This window comes from Poecile atricapillus, chromosome 2 (genome assembly GCF_030490865.1).
Source record: "Poecile atricapillus isolate bPoeAtr1 chromosome 2, bPoeAtr1.hap1, whole genome shotgun sequence".
In the NCBI taxonomy this organism is placed as follows: Eukaryota; Metazoa; Chordata; class Aves; order Passeriformes; family Paridae; genus Poecile; species Poecile atricapillus.
This window is the reverse complement of record NC_081250.1, coordinates 31,176,151-31,201,587: the sequence shown is the minus strand read 5'-3', so window position 1 is coordinate 31,201,587 and position 25,437 is coordinate 31,176,151. Positions and strand designations below refer to the sequence as shown.

Here is a 25,437-nt window from a genome sequence, read left to right as displayed (position 1 = left end):
TTTTAAAATGCTTTTTTTTTTGCCAGCAACAGAAGAAGCAGTAAACTAAAATTCTGCATGGCAGAGACATATTTTTGCTAAGAAAATAAAGATGTGTAAAAGAAAGGTGCAAACGATGTTAAATTCTGAGCTCCCAAAAAATACTTCTGTAAACCTGGCAAGTGAATAAAAACACCTTTCCAAACAAAAAAACAAACAAGGGACCCCCCCCAACCTAATAAATCAACTGTTACAATGTTCCTAAAAAGAAAAATGGAATTGGAAGAGATAAAACATAATGTGGTTACAGAGATAGTAAGAGGTAGAGGTGAGAATTGAGTAAGAAGTCTGCACATCTAAATAAATGCATCGAAAAGAATCACTAGTGAACAAATCCTGATAACTGATAGGGACTTTCCATTCCTAACTCTGCCAATATACCACACTCCATCCCCACCCTGAGAGTTTTGGGGTTCCCACATTAATTTGCATTACTGTAAGAACAGAGTACCTTTTAAACATGAGGGTCATTACTGAGAGCTACACAGGTGATTTAAAAAGCCATTAAAATGCAAAGCAATGCAGCAGTCTGCCCTGTGTGACTTTGTGCCTTTGCAAAGCATGCAGGAAAAAGCGCCAAGATCTTCCTTTTTTGCACATTGTGCAAGGTCTGAGTGACGCCACTGGAGAGAGCTGATGCTGGATTTCAGCAGAACAGCGCAGAAAAAAGGGGAGGACACCTCTGTCAACACAGAATTAGGAAAGCCCTGGCAGAAAACGACAGTCATAGCTGATGCTGGAGGACACAAAATGCATCATAAGTCTGCTCTGTAATGGCACGTAGACATGGAGCTCTCACCACGTATATGGACACTTCTGTAATTAGCAAATGATACTCATAAAGGCTTTAAACCAAGTATATAAGGTTCAATAAGGGGAAGTGCCAGGTTCAGCATTTCAGTCAGAGCAACCCCATGTGGTGCTACAGGCTGTGGGGAAAAGGGGGTGGAAATCTGCTAGAAAAGACATTGAGGTTCTGAAGAGCTTCCAGAGAAGGGCAGTGGAGCTGGGGAAGGGTCTGGCACAAGTCTTATGAGGAGCAGCTGAGGGAGCTGGGGTTGGATTGGGAGAAAAAGAGGCTCAGAGGGGGCCTTATCACACTCTACAATTACCTGGAAAGAATGTAGCAGCAAGGTGGGGGTTGGCCTCTTCTCCCAGCTAACAAGCAAAAAGACAAAAGGAAATGTCCTAAAGTTGTGCCAGGGAAGGTTTAGATTGGATACCAAGAAAAATATCTTCACTGAAAGGGTTGTTAAGCCTTGGAACAGGCTGCCCTGGGAAGTGGTAGAGTCACCATCCAGTGGTGGTAAATTCCAGAGGAATTTAAAAGACATCCTTAACATGATGCCCAGGAACACGTTTTAGTGGTGGGCTTGTGCTGGGCTGACAGTTGGACTTGAGAATCTTAAGGGTTTTTTCCAGCCTAAATGATGCTATGATTCAAGAAGACACTCCTGACATTCTCTGAGCCTATATGTGTCTTTCTTATCCTCATCTCTTTGAAAAGCTCCAGCACTTACATGAAGGCTGCACATCATTCAAGATGAAGACTTGGGGAACATAAGCCTCAGACAGATGCATAGCAACCTGAGTTTTTCATGTATATATATATATATATATGTATTTGTATATGTATATGTGTATGTGTATGTGTATGTATATGTGTATGTATATGTGTATGTATATGTATATATATATGAATTTTGAAGGGGTTTTTTTTCCAGAAAGATGTATATAACAGCATTTTAGAAAAGGTACTACCCATAGTAGCTACTGATATCACAGTTAGGACTCAAAAACACAATGTTCAAACCACAGTCTCAAACACGGCCTTGACTATGAGACACAGAGTTATTAACAACTCCAGTCTTTGTTCCTAAGCCACAATACAGAATGAAAACAAGCAACGCAACCTTGAAATTTTTCACAACACAATTTTTGTTTCTTGGCCAACTTTGCTTGTAGCTTGTCCTTTCTATGAAACTTCCTGCTTTTCTGGGAGACAGTTACGTTTTGTTGATGCAACTCATGTCTGCAATCAATGAGTCAAAGACTGCTTGGCTTCAAAAACTAACCTATCTTTTGCAAATAAAAACATACAGGAAAATTTAGTAGGATTAAATCATTAGAAGAGACACATTTCCCACAGTCACAAAAGATAATGCTTTTATAGCACACTTTTGATGGTCCTGTTTGCACAGCTTTATACCAAAAAAATGCAAAGCGTACGGAATCAGAGAGCTGAAAATGTGTTTTTTTTTATTAAATCCCTTTCAAGGGACTTTTTAATTAAGTCCCCTGATTTCAAAGAAACTTCAAGATGCGCAGAGTTGCGCTAATTGTTTCCTAGGATGGAACCTGGGCACAGGAATCACTGTACTCCAGTCATCTACAGCTGCTAGAAGCTTCCTCAGAGTTGACCAGCTTGAATATAGTCATGCTGCTCAAGCAAAGCCTGGAAAGGCTACTGCCAAATATCATTGCTAATTTAATTTCTTGTGTATTAATAAGCACTGCTAGCCCATCAACAGCCCTGAATGGTTGGTATATTCCTGTGCATTCTATGAAGTCTTACCTAATTAGGAGGTCATGATGGTTGTAAAGGTAGATAAAAATGACTACTTTTGGCCTGCTGAAGTTCAGCCTTGAATAAAAGACAAGCCCAAACTTTATCTCCCACCATCTTCTATAGCTCTACCTCCTCAAACCAGGCCTTCAACCTCCAATTGTTCTCTAATGTAACTTTTCTTTGCATATCTAATCATCACTACACTGTTGCTTTCTGCCCCATACGAGCATGACCTCATCCTGGCACTGTGTCTTCATTCACATACCCAGCAGCAGTGCAGAGGATCGACAACTGCTAAAAATAGCTCAGAGCTATTTCTTCCCACACAGCATCACCAAAACCCACCTGATAGGTTCTTAGTCCACAGAAATGCAAAGAGCTTACTTCACTCTCTATTATCTGCATACATGGTGGTTTGGAACAAATCTAGTCTACATTTTAGACAGAAATTCCCAAAGCTGACAACCTAGGGGGACAAGTCCCTCAGTTACGAACACAAAATGATAAACTGAATTGTGCTTTTACAGAAGATTTTCCTGAAACAAACCAAAACACCCATACCAAAAGCTGTGCACGTGAGGGTTAGGGAGACAGGTCAGAGTTAAAACAAAACATTGAAAACATAATACATACTTTACACTCACAATGAGAAAACCTCAAGAATATTAAAAAAAAATGAAGACTGCTATCAGAGAGGATAACCATCACTCCCTAAGGACTTGTATGTAGTCCACAAGATTGGGAGGAGCATTTATTGAAGAGGGCTACATAAAAAATGTTACTGTTTTCTAGAATACCAAATCTTTGGTATTTGTTATTTCAGTAATTTGCTTTTCAATAGGATTTTCAATCTCCATAGATGGTTATTGTCCCTGAGACAAATCGGTACAAAAACTTTATGGGTTTTTTTCCTAACTAAAAACATCAAAACCCAACCCACCTGTCTAGGAAAAGACACTGACCAACCTCTACTTTAGGTTTAGCTTGTTAAATTTTTATAATCTGGGGGCAAAGATTACACAGTGACTGCAGCTCACATACTAACTATAACTAAACTACAGGTGCACACAGACTGTTTGAATGCAAGCTTCTGCTTCTGCTCCTTCAAGGAAGTATTCACATATGTGTATGGTCTGCAGATGCAGCTTAAATGCTTTCTAAGGGACAGGCTTCAAACGTGCAAATTCTAGGTTTTAAACAGGTAGTGGTTTATTTAATGTTCTGAAGCAATGCCACAACATTTTTAACAGCAAAATGCACACCAAAAACTTTGCTTAAATTGGAAGCGCCTGCTTGCTGATGTCATTAGTTTTATTTAGCGATTTTGTGCCATTTGTGCCAGTGTTTAAGTTGCTACAAGTTTTCTCATTTCCTGGTAGTCTTATTTGAACAAAAGGATGGGGACTCAGTTGTTTCCAGGAAGAAGCTCCCATCTGAGAGGCAAGTTATCCTCAGCACACTACTAACCCTTTCCACCCTGCAAAGACAGGATGGAAATAAATTGTACTCTTAATTATCAAACAAATAGAATTCACTTAGCCTAATTCCCTTGAACATCAGGAAGGAACAGAATTTATTTTGGAAAGGGCAGCTACTAGTTTAATCAGACTTGGACTACTTTTGTGATGCCACCATACATCATGCAGCTGTATTCGTAACACTGCTAAAACTGCAAAACACCAAAATTACTAAGGTTTTCAATATCTGAGCCCAATGAACTACTGCTGCTAACAACCTAACTCCCAAATCAGTGGGCAGAGAAGAGGCCTGAAGTAAAATAAAAATAAAACATACAGGAACATCATTCTACCTGCCTGAAGCTACAGAAATGTACTCCTCCAATAATCATAGTTAAAATACTTGTCTCAGTATCTTTTGATGACCATAAATTCTTCAGACTCATTATTATTGTCACCATGGGTAAATACCAAGAAATTACCACAGGCATATGACAGTGAAGTCATGGGAAGCAGAGAAACATATAAAGAAAAAATTCAATTATGAGCTTTGCAAAGTTTTCAATTTAGGCCAATTTAGCCTCAGTTAGAAGTTGCTTTTTTGGCAGCTTTCTAATGCTGTAAATTCCAGTCATCCTGAAACACTTACATTTTGCTCAAGGGGTTATTCTTGTTCTGCCACCAGAACAAGGGGAATCCTGAATGGCTGGCAAGAAGCTTACTTTTCTTCTTGGAGAAAGGTTCCATTACAGTGTACAGTGAACTAATTCATTAGAGCCCCACTTCCTTCCCAAAAGTTAAACTAAATAGCCCAAGTCCATTTAAACTGCCAAAAGGAAAAAAAATTAATAAAGTTCAAGTACTTAGAAAGGAATAACAGACCATATCCTACTTTGTCCATCAAAAATTATGTTTGCTTAAGCAGATGAGAAAGAATTATTACATCTTTCCACTGGTTTGACAGAAGTCAGCAATTAGTAGTGGAGATACAGGAATTTTGAAAACAAGATTTTACTGAAAAGGAGGGTGCAAGTAGAATGAGAAACACCTAGGCCTTAAGAATTAAAAAGAAAAAAAAACAATCAAAAAACCACAGAAAGTTTATTAAAAAAAAGGAACCAATATTCTCTGGTTCTCTGTTTTCAGTAATTTCATCATGAGAAGTCAAATTTATACCAATATGTCTGGATTACCAGTTACAGTAAAAGCACTAAATAGTTCACATATATAAGTTTCAAAAATATAACATATATCTTTAGTGTCATTAATATATTTTAAGAACACTGAGCAAACTTTAAAGGTCAGAACACCAAGCTATTCCACTTGTCCTTCTTACCCTGACAGAACCCATCAAATCTTAATCACTGCCTAAGATACAGCTATCCTGATCTTAAAAAGTAGTTTTTCTATATGCAGTTTTTAAAATATACATTGTTGAAAAAAAAAAAAATCATGTAGCTAATGTAATTTAATTTGTACATTAGTGTTTCTTACATCAGATCTATTCATAGAATCATAGGATAGAATCAAGAGTAATTTAGGTTGGAAAGGACGGCTAAGGTCACGTAGCCCAGCACTTAACCCAATAAAGCCAAGTCCAGCACTAATCCTCTACATTGATATATATTTACATGAAAAACTTGTGTTTATATGCACCTATCTGAGGCTTCTGTTCTTCAAGTTTTTTGCCCTGAATGATTCCACCTTCATATAAGTGGTGGAATTTTTCAGAGATGAGGATAAGAAAGGCACATGTACCTCCTTGAATCATGGGATCGTTTAGGCTGGAAAAGACCCTTTAAATCCTCTAGTCCAACTGTTAACCCAGCACCAGCCCACCACTAAAACATGTTCCTAAGTATCACATCTAAGTGTCTTTTAAATCTCTCCAGGGATGATGACTCTACCACTTCCCAAGGAAGCCTGTTCCATGGCTTGAAAGCCCTTCCAGTGAAGAAATTTTTCTTGCTATCCAATTTAAACCTTCCCTGGCACAACTTGATGCTATTTCCTCTCATCCTACAACTTGTTCCTTGGGAGAAGGCACCTAGAAACGTGAGGTCCCTAGTTTCTAAGTAAGAACTTACAAAAATAATGATGACTGACTTTCTGAAAAAGTCTTGATAAATATCAGCAGCCCATGTCAACTTACAATATTTGTAAATAAAATACCTGCAATTTTTCTTCTCCTGCTGTAATTAGTAATTAGTCCTAATGGTCCCAAACTCAAGACACAACATGGACAAATCACAAATTCTTCATAGGGATTTGAAAAATATTTATGTGCTCTATAAAGTATACAGGAGGTTATAATCTGACATTTTAATGTCCGCTTGTGGAATGAGGGGTCATTTAATGAAGACTTTCTTTGGCTTCCATGAAGTTCACATACTGACATCTTTCTGATGGTTTGGGGAAGTAAATTAAACTCAGATTGTACTTTAATGGAAAATCAAATTTATTCATTCAGGCTTCTTGATTAATTACTGGGGTGTAATTTTTGCTCTCTCAGTTGTTCCAGTCCTTGAAAGTTTAAAGGCCGAAAAAGAAGCAACTGCCTCTTCAAATTGTAGAGAGTATTTCTGCTGCATGCATTCTTTAGACTGCCTTGACCACTTTCCTCAGCAACAGCATATCCAAAATGACAGAAACAACCCTCCCAGAGCATCAAGAGTAAACTTGCTATTTTAGTTCATAAACTGCCCTTCTCCTCTTTTCCCAGTCTCATCTCAAATATCTGTAGCATGAAAACATTGTAAATACTACACATGCAACTACAAGTTTCATTCAACTTGTAAAAAACATGAAATAAAAAAAAAACTTACCACATAAGCCCCCTGAAGAGACATGAAATTGCAAGAGATTGAAAAGTGTACAATTTGCAAAGCAAATGTATGCATATTATTGGCAAAATACACTCCTTGAGCAACATGCACATAAATAAACCTCCCCCTTACTATTCCTCTGAACCACAACTCACGGCCCTCTCAAACACCCAGGCTGTTCTTCCCAAAGGCTGGTTCCCAAAGGTTGCCAAAAGGTTGGCTTTCCCAAAGATGGTCCATTACCCCGAGGAAGCAGATCACCCACGCAGACTCAGGAAATGAAAAATAGGTTTTCTCTTCTTGTATGGTATTTAACTGGCTCAGTGTTGGGCATTCCATACAATTCAGATTCCTACACTGAGTCTCAAAAGAAAATGGACCACATGTGTACACAAAAGAATTAAGAGACAAACACCAATTAAAGCTATCATGACGTATCTTTTATTTCAGACATTTTTGTGCACTTGTGTGTGTGCCATGGGACATTTCCTCAGCACCTCTCTTCAAAAACTCCCATGGGTGGTTTGAATAGCTTTTCTTATTCCTTTGAGAAGTAACACAGAAATGGTTAATAATTTTCTTTTACTAGCGGGAACACATGGAAATCTGATGTCATAAGACTGGTGAAGCACCAAAGACCTTGATGGTAAAAAATTAATGAATCAAAAGCCATACTATTGGCACAAATCAATTAGTAACTGACCCCTTCATGATCACAGATCCCCCACTTTCTCCAGTGGTCTTTCCAAATGACACTCTCAAGAAGACTGAAATTCCCAATTTTTGAAGTTGGTATTTAAAGAAACACATCAATCACAACTACCTAAGCGAATTACTGTGTGACTGTTCTCCACCTTTTAAATCAGAGATCAAGATTTTCATTCCATCACAAGTACACTCTACTTACTTCAGCTTCGTAGAGGAATAACTCCCTAGGTGTTTTGGAAAGTGACAAATAGTTTCCAGATTTTAATATTAATTATAACTGGTTTGGGGACACTGATGACATTTGAACCAATGTCCTCTGTTAACCCTGACCAATCAGTCATTCCTCTGCACATAAGCCCCCATAACCCATGTGCTTATAACAGCTGGTAAAAAGTTTCAGCAGTTGGTTTCTGAACAGGGCAAGGGAACTGTCTTCACTGAAGTGAGCACTTACTCAACTGGTTAACACAATGCATACACATGCTCCTGCTGTAGAATCCAATTTATTCAGTTCACTGGTTTACATCTTTAGGAGTTTGTTGGGTTTTAATGTTCAAACATAAATGTAGGGATCTGTAGAAATCCCTACAGAACTAGCTTGATTCTTATGTCAGGTATTTGTTATAGTTGGCTTACTGAACTGCAAATTTCCTTTTGGTGAGACTTATTGAACAAGGGACTCTTTGTAAAAGGCAGCAACACTACTCTTTTTATCTGAGCTTACAGAACCTGTAATTTGGGAATTGCAAATTTACAGCATTGTGAGATTTCCTTTTGCACTCCTTATAACTTCAAACACTGGGCTGAATTTTACCTTTAATTATCCCCAAGCAATGACTCACATCTCAAACTGCAGTTTGCAGAACAAATACCTCAGGTAGTATCAAGCTCTCCATTTTTCAATTAGAAGAGCTACAAAAGCTCCAACAAGAATGAAATAAATTTAAGTTCCATGTACATTTCATATTATTTCTAGTCTCTTTCAGAACTGGAGATTCAGTGCAACAGATATGCAGGTCCTGCCAACTCTGCACATAAATAAATTGGACTTGCTGATGGCACAGGAACAGCACGATGCTTTTTGCCATGCCCAGCACTGTCGATGCAGAAGAAAAGAGGAGTGGCTGCTTGAACAAAGCCATGCTGCCAAATATCTGTACATAGAGCTGCTGCCCAGTCTTTCTCAAAGCAGCCTGCAGACATTCAAAGAATCCAGGTGGTGCTGCACTGGATATCTCAGCCAAATGTAAAAATCACAAACAACATTAACAAGAAAAAAATAATTCACATGTTCATTCACAGAAAAACAAAACAGAACACTCTTCTTGCTTCAACTGTGGCTGTAGCTGTAAAGTGATTATGTATGAAGGAAAGAATTCAGTGTGCCTTTCAGCTTTCATGAATTAGCAGAGATTTCAAATGAAAAGGAAAAAACAAGGTCTATCTGAGTTACAGTCTGCCCGATCTGAGAGCTGTTGTCACAATAAACACATAACCCATGACGCATTGCCCATATATATTTTCACTATGAAGCACAACAAAGACAGCAAGCATCCTTTGGCACAAAAGCCCCATGCACAACCTCCCCCCTGTGGCATTCTGTTCTGATGCATTATTTGCACTAGTATGTAACCAGGAACTACACTCATGAGCAAGCACAACACTGCATTCAGGCACAGAACCATCCTCTTCATAAAGTTTCAATTAGCCTTTCAACTCAATTGCACTGCACAAAAAAGAATCTGGGATACTACATACAAGATGTCATGTTTCATAAGAAATTTAATAATATATTTTATTTTTCCTATTGACATTTAGTTTGGTTCTGAATTCAAAATACAAAGCCAAAAACGCAAAATAAATTATCCTATGAAAGTTAACAAATTATTCCATTGTTTTTAATAGCACTGGGCAAATCCTACTGAATTAGGCATGCATTTGTCACATATGCAATAAAGAACTTAAGACTAATACATTGTTCCCATTGTAAATCTTAGTTTAGAGGTTACATGTTAACATTTTAAATCAGCTCCAGGCTTAAGTTGGGAAATGCCAATTATTCCACAAGCAGAAAAAAATACAGAAAGATGACTGACAACCAGATCTGTTTTCATGTCCACTGAAAGTAAGATCCTTTATGAAATACTTGACTAACCTGCTTGCTCTGTCAACTGCTGCACTACCTAAGGTACCTTTGCACAAACTCCTCTCAGCCTGCACACATTAAAACTGATGCCCGAGGCTTTGGGTAGCAATTCCACAACGCGAGGGGTTATCCACATTTACCAGAGCCTTTTTCACCCGAGGACCGTAGCTCCCGGGGAACTGTCAACATGCAAGGTAAACAGAAGATATTCTTGTAGCTCTATCCCTATTTAACCCTGCCACTGCATGCCATATAAACGACGTAAAACAGAGTGTAACCATCCCCAAGACCTGTCCATCCCCAGCCTGGCTCCCCCGGGCGGGTCCGCTTCACGGCGTGTTGCAGAGGGTGCACTTCAAGAGCCGCAGCACCCGGGAGCGCGATACTCCCTCCGGCTCCCCGGGCGCTACCTGGGCTCCCTAAAGGCGGGACGCCCCCGGCGTGGATATTTAAACCACGGGCTGGCCCTGCTGGTGTAGGGCTTGGGCAGGGGCCGGCCGCTCCAGCCCTGCTCTCCCTGCAGGTACAGTCCGCCCGCCGGCTCGGCCCGCCCGGCCGCCGAGTGCCGGTGGCGCCGGGCGGTCCCGGCTGTCAGCGCTGCGCCCCAAGGCAGCCGCTGGGCCCGGGCAAGCCCCCCGCCCACGCACGACCCCGCGCCACAACCAAACCCCAAGCAGCCGGGCCACGGCGAGCAGCCCCAGGCGCTCGGACACTTACAGCGCTGGCAGAGTCCCGGCACGGCCGCCAGCAGCCGGGCCGCCCCGAGGAAGGCTCCGGGGCCGCGCTGGCACCTGGGCACGGAGACGATCCCCGCGGTGAGGCACGCCAGCAGCGGCACCCACATCATGCGCCGCGGCCGGCACCGCTCCCGCTCTCTCGCCCTCTTCTCGGGGCCGTGTCTCGGCGCCGCGGCGCGATCAGTCCCGGCCCCCGCGGGGGCGGCGGCGGCGGGGCCGGGGGAGGGGCGGCGGCGGGCCCGGCACAGGTAGGGCGCTCGGCGGGGCGGGCGGGGGCCGCCGCATCTCGGGGGCAGCGCCTGCCGCGCCCCCGCGCCCTGCCAGGGCCGGCCCCCCCCCGGCAGCAGCGGGGCCCCGGCCGAGCGCGGAGCTTGGCTCCCTCCATCCGCCTCCAGCCCGGCGCGCCAGGGGCGCCTCGCCGCCCGCCCTGCCCGGGGGGCGCGGGGAGGCTCCTGGCACCGCGCGGGGAGCGGCGGCGGCGGCTCCGCACCTCCCTCGGGCGAAGAGGGCGGCTGCCGGGAGGGGCGGGGACAGCCGCCCCCTGCCCGCCCCCGCCGGAGCCAGGTGGGGGCTGCCCGCCGCCGTGCCGAGCCGCCGCCGGGGGGACGGGGTCTGCTGAGGACGGCGAGGGGAGAGCAGGGGACCGCGGCCGGCGGCGCTGCGCGGCGCTGTCCGGCCCCAGAGCGGAGAGGGCTCGCCGGGCCCGCGGGTCCCCGCGGGTTGCCAGGAGACGGCAGCGGGGCAGGTTCCGCGGGCGGGAGTGCGGGGGCGGGCCCGGCGGTGAAGTCACTGCGCCCGCCCGCGCCTTTGTTCGGCGGCGGCTCCGGTCGCGGCTCCCCGAGCTCGGTACGGCCGCTGCCCCCGGGCGAGGAGACGGGCGAAGGCCTCGGGCAGAGCGCCGCGCTGCCAGCCCCCGCCGCACCTCACCCGCCGCTTCGGCCCCGTGGCAGCCGCTCTGCCCCGCCCCTCCCCGCCGGCAGGGCCGGCCCTCGTCACCGTCACCACCTCCGCACCCCGCGGCGCTGCCCCCGGCCCCACGGACGCCGGCGTTGCCCCCAGGGCGTCCCGCTGGCAGCAGCGCGCCGGCCCCTGGTGGGGGCCGGCGAATCGTCCCCGGTCACTTCGTGTCACGTAAAAACACCTCCTTTACCGCCCTCCCCGAATGATATCTGCCCGGAGTTTCCACCCCTCCGGGCGCAGTGGCAGTAACGCAAAGGTTAACCGTATGGGAAAGTACCGCGCCGTGCGGGCCAGGAAAGCCCCGCCGGGCCAAGGTGCGAGCTCCGGCCGCCGCCCCGCCCGGCCCGGCTCCGCTCCCGGCAGCTCATGTCGCTGTGCTCCTCTGGAGGGCTCCGCTCCCCGGGGAAGCTGTGGGTGCAGGCGTTTTCCCGGCAGGTAAAACCCACCTGGGCGCCTCGCCCCGTCACACGCCGGTGGCCGGGCCCCCGCCCGGCTGCGTTTTGGGGGGTAGGTGTGCCGGCCAAGGGTGTCTGGTGGATAGCCCCGTGGCATCCTTCATTTCCGATACCGGCAACAGGTGAGAGTGCACGCAGGATCCTAAAAGGATCTCTATGCCGCATCCAAGTCTGTCTGTGCAGGGTACAACGTTATTAAATCCTGCAAATGCAACCAGTGTAAACAGTGTGCTGTTTCACTGTCCTTGCGAATGAAGGGCTGCGGGAGCCTTTTCAGTCCTGTGCTAAGCCTTGAGGAGCTATGGATGGTTTAGCACCTGAATGTCAGAGGTGATATATAAAATATATATCATATATTTTATATGATATGATATATATGATATATAAACTGAACACGGTGAGTTTGTTCAAGAGTGCTGAGGAAGAGTTGGCAATGAAGCAATCCCGAAGTTCCACTCATGGGAGTTTTTAAATGATGTATCCTCTCTTTTGCTTCATTTCGGAAAAATCCCCCGTTTCAGACATCTGACTATCATTCCTTGAGTGGTCACAGCCCAAATGGGGATATGGGATGTGAGAAAGCCATATGCAATGACACTGAGAAGTGTAGCATCTACAGGACTCGTGTAACAAGGAATTTAACACCCCTGGAAATGGATTTAAAGTTTCAACCCATTGTCCTATCCACAGGGCTGTGAATCTTTGAAGCAATGTGTTTGTGGAATCTCCATCCTTGGAGAGAGTTGAAACTCAACTGAACATGTTCCCAAGCAGACTGAACTAATTGGGAAGCAGAGGGATGGTTGGGCCTCAGGGGGCTTTTTCCAACCTAAGTTATTCTACAAATTTTTGTGGTGGAAAGTGTGTTATTATATTACATGTATGCCAAATTTCTTGAAGTGTTACAACTGTGGCTTCTTTCCAGTATTTACATTTGCTTCATTGAAACAAAATGCAATCTTCTATCACCTTGTTGGTGAATAGTCTCTCTTTTCAGGAAACAGCTTTGAAAATATTGCATCTGCAATGAATGTTAACTAGAGCTGGTCAAAAAGCCCAAAACTTTTCTTACAAAAACCATGTTCCTTTTTTGGTTGAATGTTTCCAAACATCATTAATGTGCCATTTCATGGGGGAGAGTCCAAACCAGGACTGCAAAGGGAAGATTGATGGTGTTTTATAACTTCTAATATCAAAACTTTTTTTAAAATAAAAAGTGTTCATTGTCCAATCTTGTGATTTCTTAAATTATCATGGAATCTTAGACACAATTAAAATCCCCAGAAAAAGCATTTTGGTGTTGTTAAATTAATTTTACTTTCCTCCAACTTCCGTATTTTAATAGTATAGAATCTTGCAAGAGTGCAGTGATTGTTTTGGATTTAGTGGCTTCATTTGTTCCCATTGACATGCAAATTTGATTTTTTTTTCACTGTAACTAACTAAAAGAATCATATGCTTGCCTGTCAGATACAATTGCATTTTCTATCACTTGGGTTAATTTCTTTATACAACATTTGAATCTAAAACTGCATCTATTTCATATAAAAAGGTCAGTGTATTTTGAAAATCCTTTATATCGATTAAAAATGATGGAACAATTCAAAATCAGTGACAATTCCCAAAAAAACAATTGCTAAGAAGTCATAGGCCTCTTCCTTAGAAGTGCAGACTACAAACAATACACTTATGCTGTTTATTATACACAGAAAAATTCTACATATAATTCCATATATACTGCCTGATACAATACACTTTTTTTTTTTTTAGCAAAATGTGCTTTTATTTTGTAATTCTGAAGAAGTTGTGACACATTTTCTTATAAGATACTAAAACTCTGCACACTGATCTTCATTTCTAGGCTCAGCTGTTATTGTGAGAACTGGTAATGGCAGTTTCCAAACTAGAAAAATCTTTAGTCCCCAAAATAGTATTTTTCATTATTTTTTTCATTAATACCTACCTTAGTTACCAGCCATGCTACTGAACTTCCTGATGTACATGGCACAAAGAGAAAATGGTCCATTTTAAGGTAAAACACTAATCCAGATTGTCCAATGCTCTATTTTTTTTTGTGAAGGCTTACATTGATTTCAGGTGGACATTTTATGTGAGTTTATAAATCTTACTTAAGTTTGCAACTTCCATAGGCCTGCCTGAAATTATCTGGCAACATCTGAACCACTATCTTTTTGCATTTACCCTCTCAGTGTTAGTAGTTTGGTCAATGTCATGCAGAGACAGGTGGAATATAACTATTTATTTTCTATATATTCAGCCTGGTGACTTATGTATACTGCATCTAAATGTTATGTTGTTGCTATTCATTATTTATTTGGAAAGCTTTAACTATAAAATGATTTTCTTTTCTGGTCTATATGGCAGAAATTTCTCCATTCTGCTTTTCTGAGAAAATTACTTGCAATGCCTTGCTAGTACACTTTCCTTCCTTGTTTATATAACCAACTGAATTGAAAAAAATTTATATTAAAAATAGTATGTAATCCTCCTGAAATCCCAGAGTGTGATCTTGTGTACTTCAGTGCTTCAGTCCACTGAAGAAGACTGTTTTATAAGACAACAAACCTGAGACATTTCTGACTATTGCAAGGAAAAAAAAAGCCAGTGCAGGTGGGTTCTCAACAGAAATGGTCAGCAAACAGACACAGCAGTTGCTTCACAGGTGAGAAGGTATCACTCTGTTTAGGGTTTACTAGGTTAAACCCAATACTTTACGTCCTGTACAGACACTTGTTTTCCTAAGACATCTGTAGTGCAGACAGCTGATTTGTAAATTAACACTGGGAGGGCCTCAGTGAAGGCATCCCTGTCCTCTGTTTAATAAAGAATAGAATGATTTTTCTAGAGACAAGGAAGCATAAGAAATTATCTATGTAATCCCTCTAGGATGCTCAAAACCATAAAAATATGTATTATAACAAGTGGTCAAAGCTGAAGTTGTTTATTGAAACAGTCTAAAAATCTCTTCCTGGAAGTAATTACTGAAAAACCCCAGTAGTATATTTAGTTGAACAGATGTATTATGAAAGAAGAACATTTCAGTTGTTGTCACATGAAGAGTTTTAAAGAACAGTGTTATACTAAGATTTTTTGGTATTTCCACTATGCATTTTTATGTAACAGAACTGGTATTTTAGACAGAAGTGGTTTCTTTTGACAAATACACTGTATCGTGTTTTGAAAATCTTTCTGACTGCAGAGAGATGAGCTCCCCTGTGGTCTGTCTTCAAAGTGTAAAATTTACCTGGGATTCTTCTATATGCTGTCATTAATTCTTTCCAGATACTAATTCACAGACTTGCAGGCACCATGGCTTGATTTCTGAAAGCGACCGTCAGAAGAACAGTAGGCCAGATGAGTTGTTTCATTAGCCTTCTTTGGGACTTCGGCCTGAAGGGCCGAAAACCTGACCTAGTGTTACTAATTTGTGTGCCATTTTCCTCTTTTCCTTTAGTGATTAACAGAGAAAGAAGAGCATATAATTTTGATTAGTTTTATATTCACAGAGGACTGCAGCCCACCCATAAACAATCTCAGCATCTTCGAAGCTATGTTGTTTTCCAGCTCTGTGGAGGATGGGTGAAGACGAAGTTTCATTCTGATAGCTGTAGGTATAGATCCACAGACACTGAGTCAACCGAATTCTGAAAGCACGCATTTCACAGAATAGTTTGTGACATGCACAAATAGCATTTTTGTTTCTACAGATGAACAACAGTCACTGTGAAGTTTAGCAAGTCACACACTTTTTTTGTTTGTATGTTTGTTTTTTGGTTTTGGGGGGTTTTTTTGTTATTATTGCAAGCTCAAACTGTCCACAGAACACTGGCACTCCATGTATTTTTCTTTATTTTACCTCCTCCCATTTATTTCTGTTCTTGTTGCCTGTCCCCTACCTTTCTGTCTGGTACTTGCAAAACACATGTAATCTCCACTTACTGCTGAGAGCCAACATAGGTGCCCATCAAATGACTGTATTCCACCTCAGATGCTTTCATTTTCTTCTTCCTCAAAATCTTTTTTTCCTCTTTTTAATTTTTTTCCATTGAAGACTACTACTCCCATTCTGCCTTCTTCCTCATCTGCATTAAAAAGTTTTTATTCTTCCCTCTCCCCCTCCTTCTACCCAGTCACATTGAATGGATCCTCAGATATTTACAGGTCTCTTGCTTTCCCCACCTTCTCCTTCTCTGTGTCTCTCACTTCCCTAGTGGAGTCCCAAGGTCACAATTGCTGCTGCTGCAGCTATCTCAAGCAGCATTGCATCTTCTTCCTCATCCTCCTTCCACACCAATTTCACCCTTTTCTGCCCCCTGAATTTAAGGTCTTGGGTTAGCAAATGTCCAAATGAAATATTCTGTAATAGTACAGTAGGCCTGACATTTCTGGAAGTTTTCAGAGAAAATTCCCACATTTTCCCCTGACAACCATTAGCTCACTTGTTATTTCCCAGAGGTTTCCTATGTTATGTTTTACAAGGAACTGGTAGAAAGTAGGTAGAATATAGTAGATAGTAAATAGGAAATATTTCTTGGGACTTCTGAAACATTAAAGTTCCTCCTGAGAAATTTTTGGGGAAATTAAGTATTAGAGGTTGAAAGGGAGAGTTAAGATGTGGTTCATAAACAACACTGGTGCTGTTTAACAGAAATTAAAGTTCATTTCTAGCTCAGTGTAACCTGTATGGATCAAGCTCAAAAGTGTCCTACAGTTCAAAAGCAGGAGTTTGTAACTGAGTGTTGATGAGAGCAAATCATTTCTCCTGCCCGTAGCTAAGCTGCTGCATTGAGCAGTGGCTGATGAGTGGAAAAATCCCACAGGCAAACTCTGTGCATGTATGGCAGAGGGGAGAAGAGGGAGGGGTGGGGAAAATGGGCAGGAAGTGGGTGGTTTCCCAGAATTACCAAATTGAACATCTGTCCTGAACATCTCTGGTAGAATTTCATCCGATCTTGTCCTCAATCTTGAAACATGGTGTGCACATTACAGCCTGGTTGCTCTCTGTGTGGTGTTCACCTGCATATCCTCTCCTGTCTCTCACCAGATTGCTACTCAAGACTCACTGCTGAAACAACAGCTAAAATTAATCAAGAAATATTTAAGTGCAAAATCAGGAAAGAATGGATGCAGATGGAGACATTTAGGAATAGTAAAAACCCATTGCTTATTGATTTTTGTAATTGTTTCAACTATGTGTCCACATATCTATCAACTCACTTCTTGCATCATGCTTATTCTCAGACTGTTTTCATTTTGGCATAAGAGTATGTATGTTTGGGCAGCACCTCATACAAATTCATCCCTTCTTCTGAAAGATATCTCTACTTCTGTGTTTTTGTTTATTCATATCAGTAAGTCTTCTCTTGTCTAATTCTAGGATCCAGTGAAACTGTAGTTATTGGTTTTACTGGTCATCCTTTAAGCTATAATAAAGCAAAGATTATTTTTAAAATAACATATCATTAACTCTTGGAATTTGTTGGTGGTAGATAAGAAATTGGTAGGATTTAAAAATAGATATTTATATGAATTGTATGTGCCTGTATGTTAACCAGGATAAAAGTTCATAACAAAGGTAAGCTTTTGTACCTCAGAACAAGAACTGGCCACTTTCTAAGTGCACAGGAATTTCTCCTGCAGCCACACCCTGACGTGTTCCTTTAGAGATGATATCTACCTTTGCTGAAGCATCTGGTACCAACTGTGACTAAAGTCAGAGTAAGGCATGAGAGGGACTATAGGTTTAATGTATTGCTAAGGAACAGAGACTTTTGGGGGACATACAGTTCTAGCCTGAGTTGAGGCAGTCAGGAGTAATTGAATTGTTCAGCAGTATATAAAGTCAGTCTGAACTGAGGACCAAAATTAAGGCCGCACTGTTAGCCTGTACTTTAATAGAGTACACAGCTACCTTAGGATTTCTCAGACCATATCTTTTTATCTCAAATAGAAAATACTCTAAAAAATTTAGTTACAGCCATGCTAATAATTTGTTCCATTAAAATTTAGTTAATGTTATATTGTACCAGCAAATAATCCTCATGTGATATGACACACTAAAGAACAATGGAAGATGAGGGAAAATAGAAATTGCAGAGTAATTTAGTGATCCCAACTGTGTTTGAAGAAAAATGTTTCTGATAAAATTTCTTTTATGGCACCATTTTCCATTCTGGGTAGTCTTGAATTCATGACTCATGATTGTATGAGAGACAGACTACAGATGAAACAGAACCATTCATGTTAAATTTCTGGGTGAAGTTGTATAGCCTGTACAACACAGGCGGTCAGAAAATATTACCATTACAGTTCTTCCTTGATTTAAATTCTATCAGTGTTCTAAGTGTCCACACTTCTACAGGTGATTAACAAACTATATGACTTGGCCTTAGAAGAGAAAACAGAACATAAAGTTAATCTGCAGATGTGTCCTGCCTGACTCTGAAACCAGTAAAGATTACATTACACCAACTTAAACTAAAACTTCATCTTGCTGAACAGAAAAACACAGGTGCCAAACCAAAATAAAGGATAGAGGAGCCAGCAGCATAGGCAGTATGAGAAGATACCAGTGACATGCTCCTTACCTACGCACAAACTATCCTAATAACTACCATGGGAAGTTACCAAGAGATGTGATCCAGGTAATAACCTCAGATATAACTGTGTGTGCCACAGGTGACATAGACACAGGGAGCACTCAAAATGACAGAAGAGAATGATCTTTAGCCCTTAGCCATTAACTGTCCCCCAGGGAATACTGCAAATACACAATGATCACAGCTTGGAAATGCACAGTTATGAGTTTACTGATTACTTACAGGTTTTTGTTTTACAACAAAAGGCCAAGATGATGCTGTCATTAAGCTTCTTTCCATGTGTGGGTGAAAACACTAGTTCTCTGTAGATTCTTGGTTTATTATTCAGAGCATCATTTGAGTCAATTTGTCAGTCCTCATCCCTGTAAGAACATGAAAAGTGTCATTCTTATAAGAGGAGAGGATGAGCCAAAAAAACCCCAGATCAGAACCTGTGGAAAGTCAAAATGGAGTTGTCTGTATAAATAAGGACTAAACTTTAAAACACAAATGATAGGAAATAACAGGTTTTTGGTTTTCTTTTGCTTAAAGAAAGCAGAATTTATTTAAGCCTATGATAGCATAGGGTATTTTTCTATCTTGAAATACCTTCTACTTAATATATTCTTTTGTCTGCTGTTTGTACCGCAGGATGTAAGACATATACAGTGAACATATAACAGAAATAATAAAATGTTCATTAGTAATACAAAAGATTAATTTCAAACTGTAGGCTGGTTCTCTGCTAGTTTTATATTTTTGCTTGGTGGCCACATCATTTAGGAGTGTTCATTTTCATTCAGATCCACACCAAATATTCTAAAGTCTAACAAAAAAAAAAAAAAAAAAAAGAAAAAGGAAGGCCCCCTCATACAAGGAGCAAAGTGCAACATTTACCATGCAATGTTACAAATTCTAGATACATTAAAGAAAGGTATGCCAACAAATGATTTCATTATGTAAAAATCATAGCTCATTGAAAATGAAAACTTTATGGTTTAAAAAACCTCTGAAAAAGTAAGTACTACCCAGCTAGTACAGGCACTGTAAATAAGGAACAGTGATTTTGAGTTAATTGATGACAATCAGATAGTTGTACCTAGCTGGAGAATTGAGGCAGAATTCTGCCTGTTGGTGCTAAAAGGAACTATGACCAGGATTTTCTTTTCCATCTCAGCTCCTCCTATTTTCAAGGAGTTTGACCTTCCAGAGTGTCTGGAAAGATCCATCTCTCCTCAATGGAGGGCGTAAGACCTACAAAAACTGCCTGCTGCCCTCATTGAGTTGACCAAATGACAGCTGGGCACAACACCCTTGAGCTATACTCTTTGTACTGGCTGTCTTCTTTTATCAAAACCAAGTAGCATGCTTTGGGTTTTGGGGCTTTTTTTATTATTTTTTTAAAGATTTCCCGTTGTTTTCAAATAGAAAATGCATGCGCAAACAAGAAATCATTCTTTCTGTAGTACTGTTGAGCTACTGTGGGATTTTTCCTTCCTTTGGTTTTTGTTTTGGTGGGGCCTTTTGTTTTTGTTTTTTTTTTAGAATAAATGTTTTTTCCCCTGAATCTCTTTTAGTAATAGTGACCATGGAGGTTGCCTGTAATGGTAGTAGATAAGCATTTTTCCATTCCAAACACAGGAATGGAGTCTGGTGGTATCTCTCTAAAGGAGTATAGTGAACCTTTAGGTGGCAGCCAAGGGCTGCAGTTTGAGTCCTTGCATTTATTAGTAGTGTGTTTTATGGTCTCTGCCTCATTTAGCAAGCAGAATATGATGAAGAATGAATTTTTAATCCATCCAAAAGTAAACCAAATAAAAATGTAGGTGAAACAATCTTTAAAAAGCTGGATATGTCTGGATGTACAGGAGTACACCTAGGACTCTGCAGTCTGTTGCCCTTCCACCAAACTCTGTTCCTTTCAAAGAACTCTTAAAAGCACACCCTAAACCCCCATGTCTTACTTCCTATCGATAAATTTATCATAGAAAATGGCATTCAATAGAGTGCCTTCGTGTTTTGCTCAGAGCATGAATGATAAATTTGTGTGCAGATCTTTGGTTGTCCCTTAGCATGTACATCATCTGCCCCATGGTCAACACAGCAGGGCAGTGGGGACTGCTGATCCCCTTCCTCTCCCACCAGGCAATGCCTCCTGAGCATCTCCAAAGGTAGTCATTGAAATGGTATCCTCAGGAATTATTGTTCCAACTTATTATTCCCATTCCACTCGAAACCAGAGTTTTGTGAAAATGGCAGGTTGTTGGTTTTTTCATAAAATGAACTATGCTGAGCTTACATTGCTGTAGTTATGCAGTAGATGTTTTGAAATATATTCTAACAACATGTTCTTAGGTTATCTAGAGATATCAAGATTTTTTTAATGAAAATAAAACTCTCTGAAAGAGACCGTAGGCTCAAAGGCCTCCGTTAGGGAAAGAAATGCATCTTTGTTTTTCTGAATAACTGCAAAATGATATCCTTTGATACAGAACTTGCTTTTTTTATATTTTTTTAGTTACTTCCATTTTCATACAGGAAAATATGACTGCATTTGTGTTATGTAGTTTGGAAGTTAAAACTAGAGAATGAGAGATTTACAAATAACCTCATTTGTTTACTGTACTGTTCCCAAAGTTTTTCTTTGCATAATTAACAATCACATGCAGCTACAAATCATATTGTTTACCTTTGCAGTGTAATGCAGGATACATTGCCTCACCACCCCACAGAGAGGTTCAAATGTTCAAAACTGCAATGCCAAAAACCTACATATGTGCAGAACAAATACCTGAATACAGCATTGAGACAAGGAATTGTACCCTGACTGTGAACCAGATGTTAAAAATGAAGTAGTTTAACTTAAGTGATTAGTGGCTCAGCAACTAACAAGATTTACGTTAGAATATATTACTTTATTTTAAGGAGTTTGTGAAGGTGTAAGGTCTGCCTGAATGTATTTATTCACTAAGAAGATTATTTTTTTCTTCATTTTCCCTACTCTCTTTTTTTCATTTTTTTTCCTTTTCATATTCTCTATTTTGTGTGAGCCCATGTGGGTGACTGCAGACGTACATAAGCCCGATTTCCAGTATTTCTGAATTTTCAGGTGCCAGCAAGGGTCTCTTAAGAAGATATACAGCTGCAATAAAGCCTAGCTGGACTGGGGCTAACACAGCTACTTCCCTGCAGAGCCTGCTCTCTGGTTTGTGTCTAGTTAGCTCTGAGAGGGAGCAGAGTGGAAGGAAAGAGGATAGCAAAGTTGTTCCCACCTGTGCAAAGCTTTTCCTAAGGCTGTTCTCCCTTACTCTCAGGCATTGCTGCATACATCAGGCTGCAGAAAAAGGGCAAGCATCAAGCTTTACAAATTCTTTGAATTTCAATTGTTCACTCTCATTATCTGGCCCAGACTTCCATACATTCACATCTTTGCTTGACTGCTTCCAAAAGGTTTGCATTCACCTCCAGAAAGCAAAGAAGGCGACATTTAATTCACATGGTTGAAATTACTTAGTAAACAGAATGGGCTGAGCTTATGTGGAATACAGCCAAAATACTTTAAAAGATGCCGTTTTTATTCAAGAGGCACCAATAGATGTTAACAAGATAAAAAAGGTAAGGACAAAAGTTTTCCACCCATAAGACACCCACTCCTCTTGCATGTATATTCCTTATTACTGGCATTTATTTTTTTTAATATATGAAAACATTGAAGGTTGACTTAATAGAAGCAGCATTACTAAATGATCCACTTTTTAGTGAAATATTTTCTTACTTCATAAACATTTTTTTCAAGTAAAAAATGCCCATCTACTCCTATTTAAACATGCAATCTCTCTTAGGGGAAAATTTATTTGTAGGCTCTGTCTCATAATCATAGTTTTCTAAGTGAGAGTGACCAGCTGGGCTTTTATGTGCTCTCGTTCTGAGCTACACTAAGATATTTTCTGGTGCATTTCCCTGCTCAGGGAATATTTGGGATATGGGGGTGGTTTGAAATGTTTGTTTGGATGAGATGAAGAATGATCTCAGAAGTTACCAGGAAGAAGGGGCTTATTGAAACGGGAGGTAAGAGAGGACGTGTCCAGTATGGTGAAGAAGGAATTACACATTAGCTCATATAAATAATAATAGCAGGTGTGGGTAATTGCACTTTAGCAATACCATGTTTGAAAGCAGTTAAGTTGTAGTTTCTTAGCAACTGCTGCTGACAGCCACGTTTTAAGTGGCCAAGGCTTTCAAATTAGACAGCACCCTCAGCCTGCTATACAGCAGCATTAAATGGAGGGAAACACTAAAGCACAAGTGTTCCTACTCTCTAAACAAAACCCAACAGAGGGCCAGAGCCACAGAGGAGGTGATGAAATAGAAAAAGTAGAAATTATATCTACATTTCTAGGTAAGCCTTTTCAGGAACAACTGCTGAGAAAGAATATTTATGGAGAAAGGAATGATTCATGATGTACTAAATCAAATGGATAGGCCTTATGGAATGTTGACAGGGGCGTAATTTATAAGTAGGTAACTTTGTGATTATGTTGGCACATTTTAGTCTGTCTTCTTATATGTTTATCATGTAAGATCTACCTGTCTGTATATAAGGGTGCACATAAAGGATTTTTTTCCATTTTAATGAGTGCATCTGTGTTTAGTGTGAAATGTCAATGTTACAACTAATGTTCATCACTTTGAACCATGCTGTCAACTTAATGCTGAGTAAGAATATTTCCTGGAAGAAGTCTGTGATAAAGCCAACCAAGAAGAGTTGAAGGAGTGCTAAGGAGTCTAAAGGGTTCATCCGTTTGGCTAATTGGTGCAAATTTACATTTGGCTGTTTCATATTCTAGCATTTCAGTTGTTTTCAATCCTTATGGATGCTCCACAAAAAGATTTTTCTTATTGTTAGTATTATCCCCAGTTAGCTAGATCCTATCCTAGCAGTCAGTAATGTGCTTTTAATTCCATAGGGCCATCAAGAAGTTAACTGTAATATTTTTCCTCTTTTGAAACCAGAATATTCTCTGGTAATACATAGGCTTGAATAGCTCATTCTGGGTAAAATTTCTCCAACCCAAGGTGGAAAAGTTAATGTAGTAATTAAGGCATATCCTGGATTAACAAGTTTCAAATTCTGGAACATTGCCCTAATTTCTGGCTTATGATTTTGATAAGTGGGAATGTCAACCTGTCTCTTACACAAATAATATGATATGTTGTGCTCTTATTCTGTCTCCATAAAATTCTTTTTACTCTTTTAAGGTAAAACTTATGTATGCAAAAGATAAGTTGAATTGGCTTCTACAGGTTTTAAAACACTAGTTATTTTCCCATTATCTTAGAAGTGCAAAGCACATTTCTGTAGCCTGTTTTTCTTTAAAAGATTAATAGGAAGATATTTCTGGAAAGAACCTGTTCTAGCATGACATTCCACTGTGTTCTTCATGAGGACAGTGTAGTGTTTATTTAGAGTGAGATGAGACTATTCAAAATATACGCAGTCCCAAAGACTGGTAAATAGTAATCTGGTTTATTTTGCTCAATTCCCCAGCAGTTTAACTCTTATCCTATGTAACCTCATGCAACCTCAAGTATGACACAGATGCCAGAATAACCATGCTTAAAAGTCACATTGTTATTATGTGATCAAAAGCACACAGAGTATTCCCAGCGGTTTCCTATGATAGCTCCACACATTAGAGACAGTTCATGGTTTTGGAGAGAATTTATTTGTCCATGACTGTTTGCTATTAGATGGGGAGTCTCCAAATATTACTTTGTTGGGAAAAGGCCTCTGTCCTTTTAATGACATCTCATTGAAGTATCTCCCTGCTTTTACTGTAATTTATTGAAATGATTCTGATGTTTTTTCTTACATTTCACTGCTTTATTCCTGGCTTGCTTGTTAATTCTCCTATCTTCATGTGACAAAAAAAAAATCTTTTAGTACTTCACTGTCTTGTTTTTTAAATTTATATTCTACCTAGTTGATAAATGCCCATGGCTTTCACTCTGGCATGGTACACAGATGTAAAACCACAGGATATATTTATCGGCTTGGATTTAGGACAGAAAACACTAACACTGCCCAAGAGTGATTAATAATTTGTTTTCAGTACCTTCAATTCTGGTGAATATGCTCCCTTTTCTTTCTGCAGGTGTTCATATAGCTTTCCAACAGAAGTACTGAAATACAAAGATGAGTGACTGTGATATACTGAATCTAAATGTAAAAAATGGCCTGGATTCAGAGTACCTTGGAAGTGACCAACATACTTTTGGATATCCAGCTTACACAGGAGCTGATTTTCCTTCTAGTTCCCACTGAAATCAAGTGGATTGCAGTCTGAAGTCTGAAGACGGTTGCACACACCATTTTTTATACAGAAAGCCAGACTTGGTTCCAAACAGAGCTGTCACCCTTTTCTGTGTTCTTTTTTTACCTAGCTGAACTAAGAAAAGTAGGCTTGTGTTATTAACAATCAATTGTTACAGGTACTGCTACTTTTTTTTTCTCCCCCACTGTGGAATAGGAATTTGTTTGTTTCAACATTTTTTTTTTAAAAATATTGATAACATTTTTCTTTACTCTGTAGCTATTTCTCAGTTATTTTTGTGTGATTCAAGCATATCGTTCTGAGTGATATTCAGGAACCACTTCCATGATTGCATGTCCTGTTCACTTAGGCTGTGTAAGTTTTGAAAGCCATCTTCATTGGCTGATGGCAGGGCACCCATCCTGTAAATGATCATGGTGGTTTTTTTCAGTTGAAAACAGATGATGCTCTCTGCAGACCTTCTGTCTATTACTCCCAATTCAATCATTGACACCTCATTTCTCCTTTATTGTCTGTAGCCTGTGACTAAAATGCAGCAGTGACTCACTATTATATAAAACAGGTCCATATTTTTCTTTTTAACTTTATGCTTCTTTTCAAAGTACGG

The 25,437-nt window shown here is 40.6% G+C and overlaps 1 protein-coding gene across 2 annotated transcripts in view; it reads right to left on the bottom strand.

The window, feature by feature from the left end:
- Nucleotides 1-10,648, bottom strand: part of ITGB8 (integrin subunit beta 8) — a 46,633-nt gene extending 35,985 nt beyond the window's left edge. For both annotated transcript variants that reach the window (XM_058833089.1, XM_058833090.1), the window contains exon 1: nt 10,462-10,648. In XM_058833089.1, the coding sequence (XP_058689072.1) occupies nt 10,462-10,591 (130 nt within the window). In that variant the 5' untranslated portion in view covers nt 10,592-10,648. The remainder of the gene's footprint in view (nt 1-10,461) is intronic.
- Nucleotides 10,649-25,437: the final 14,789 nt, after the last annotated feature.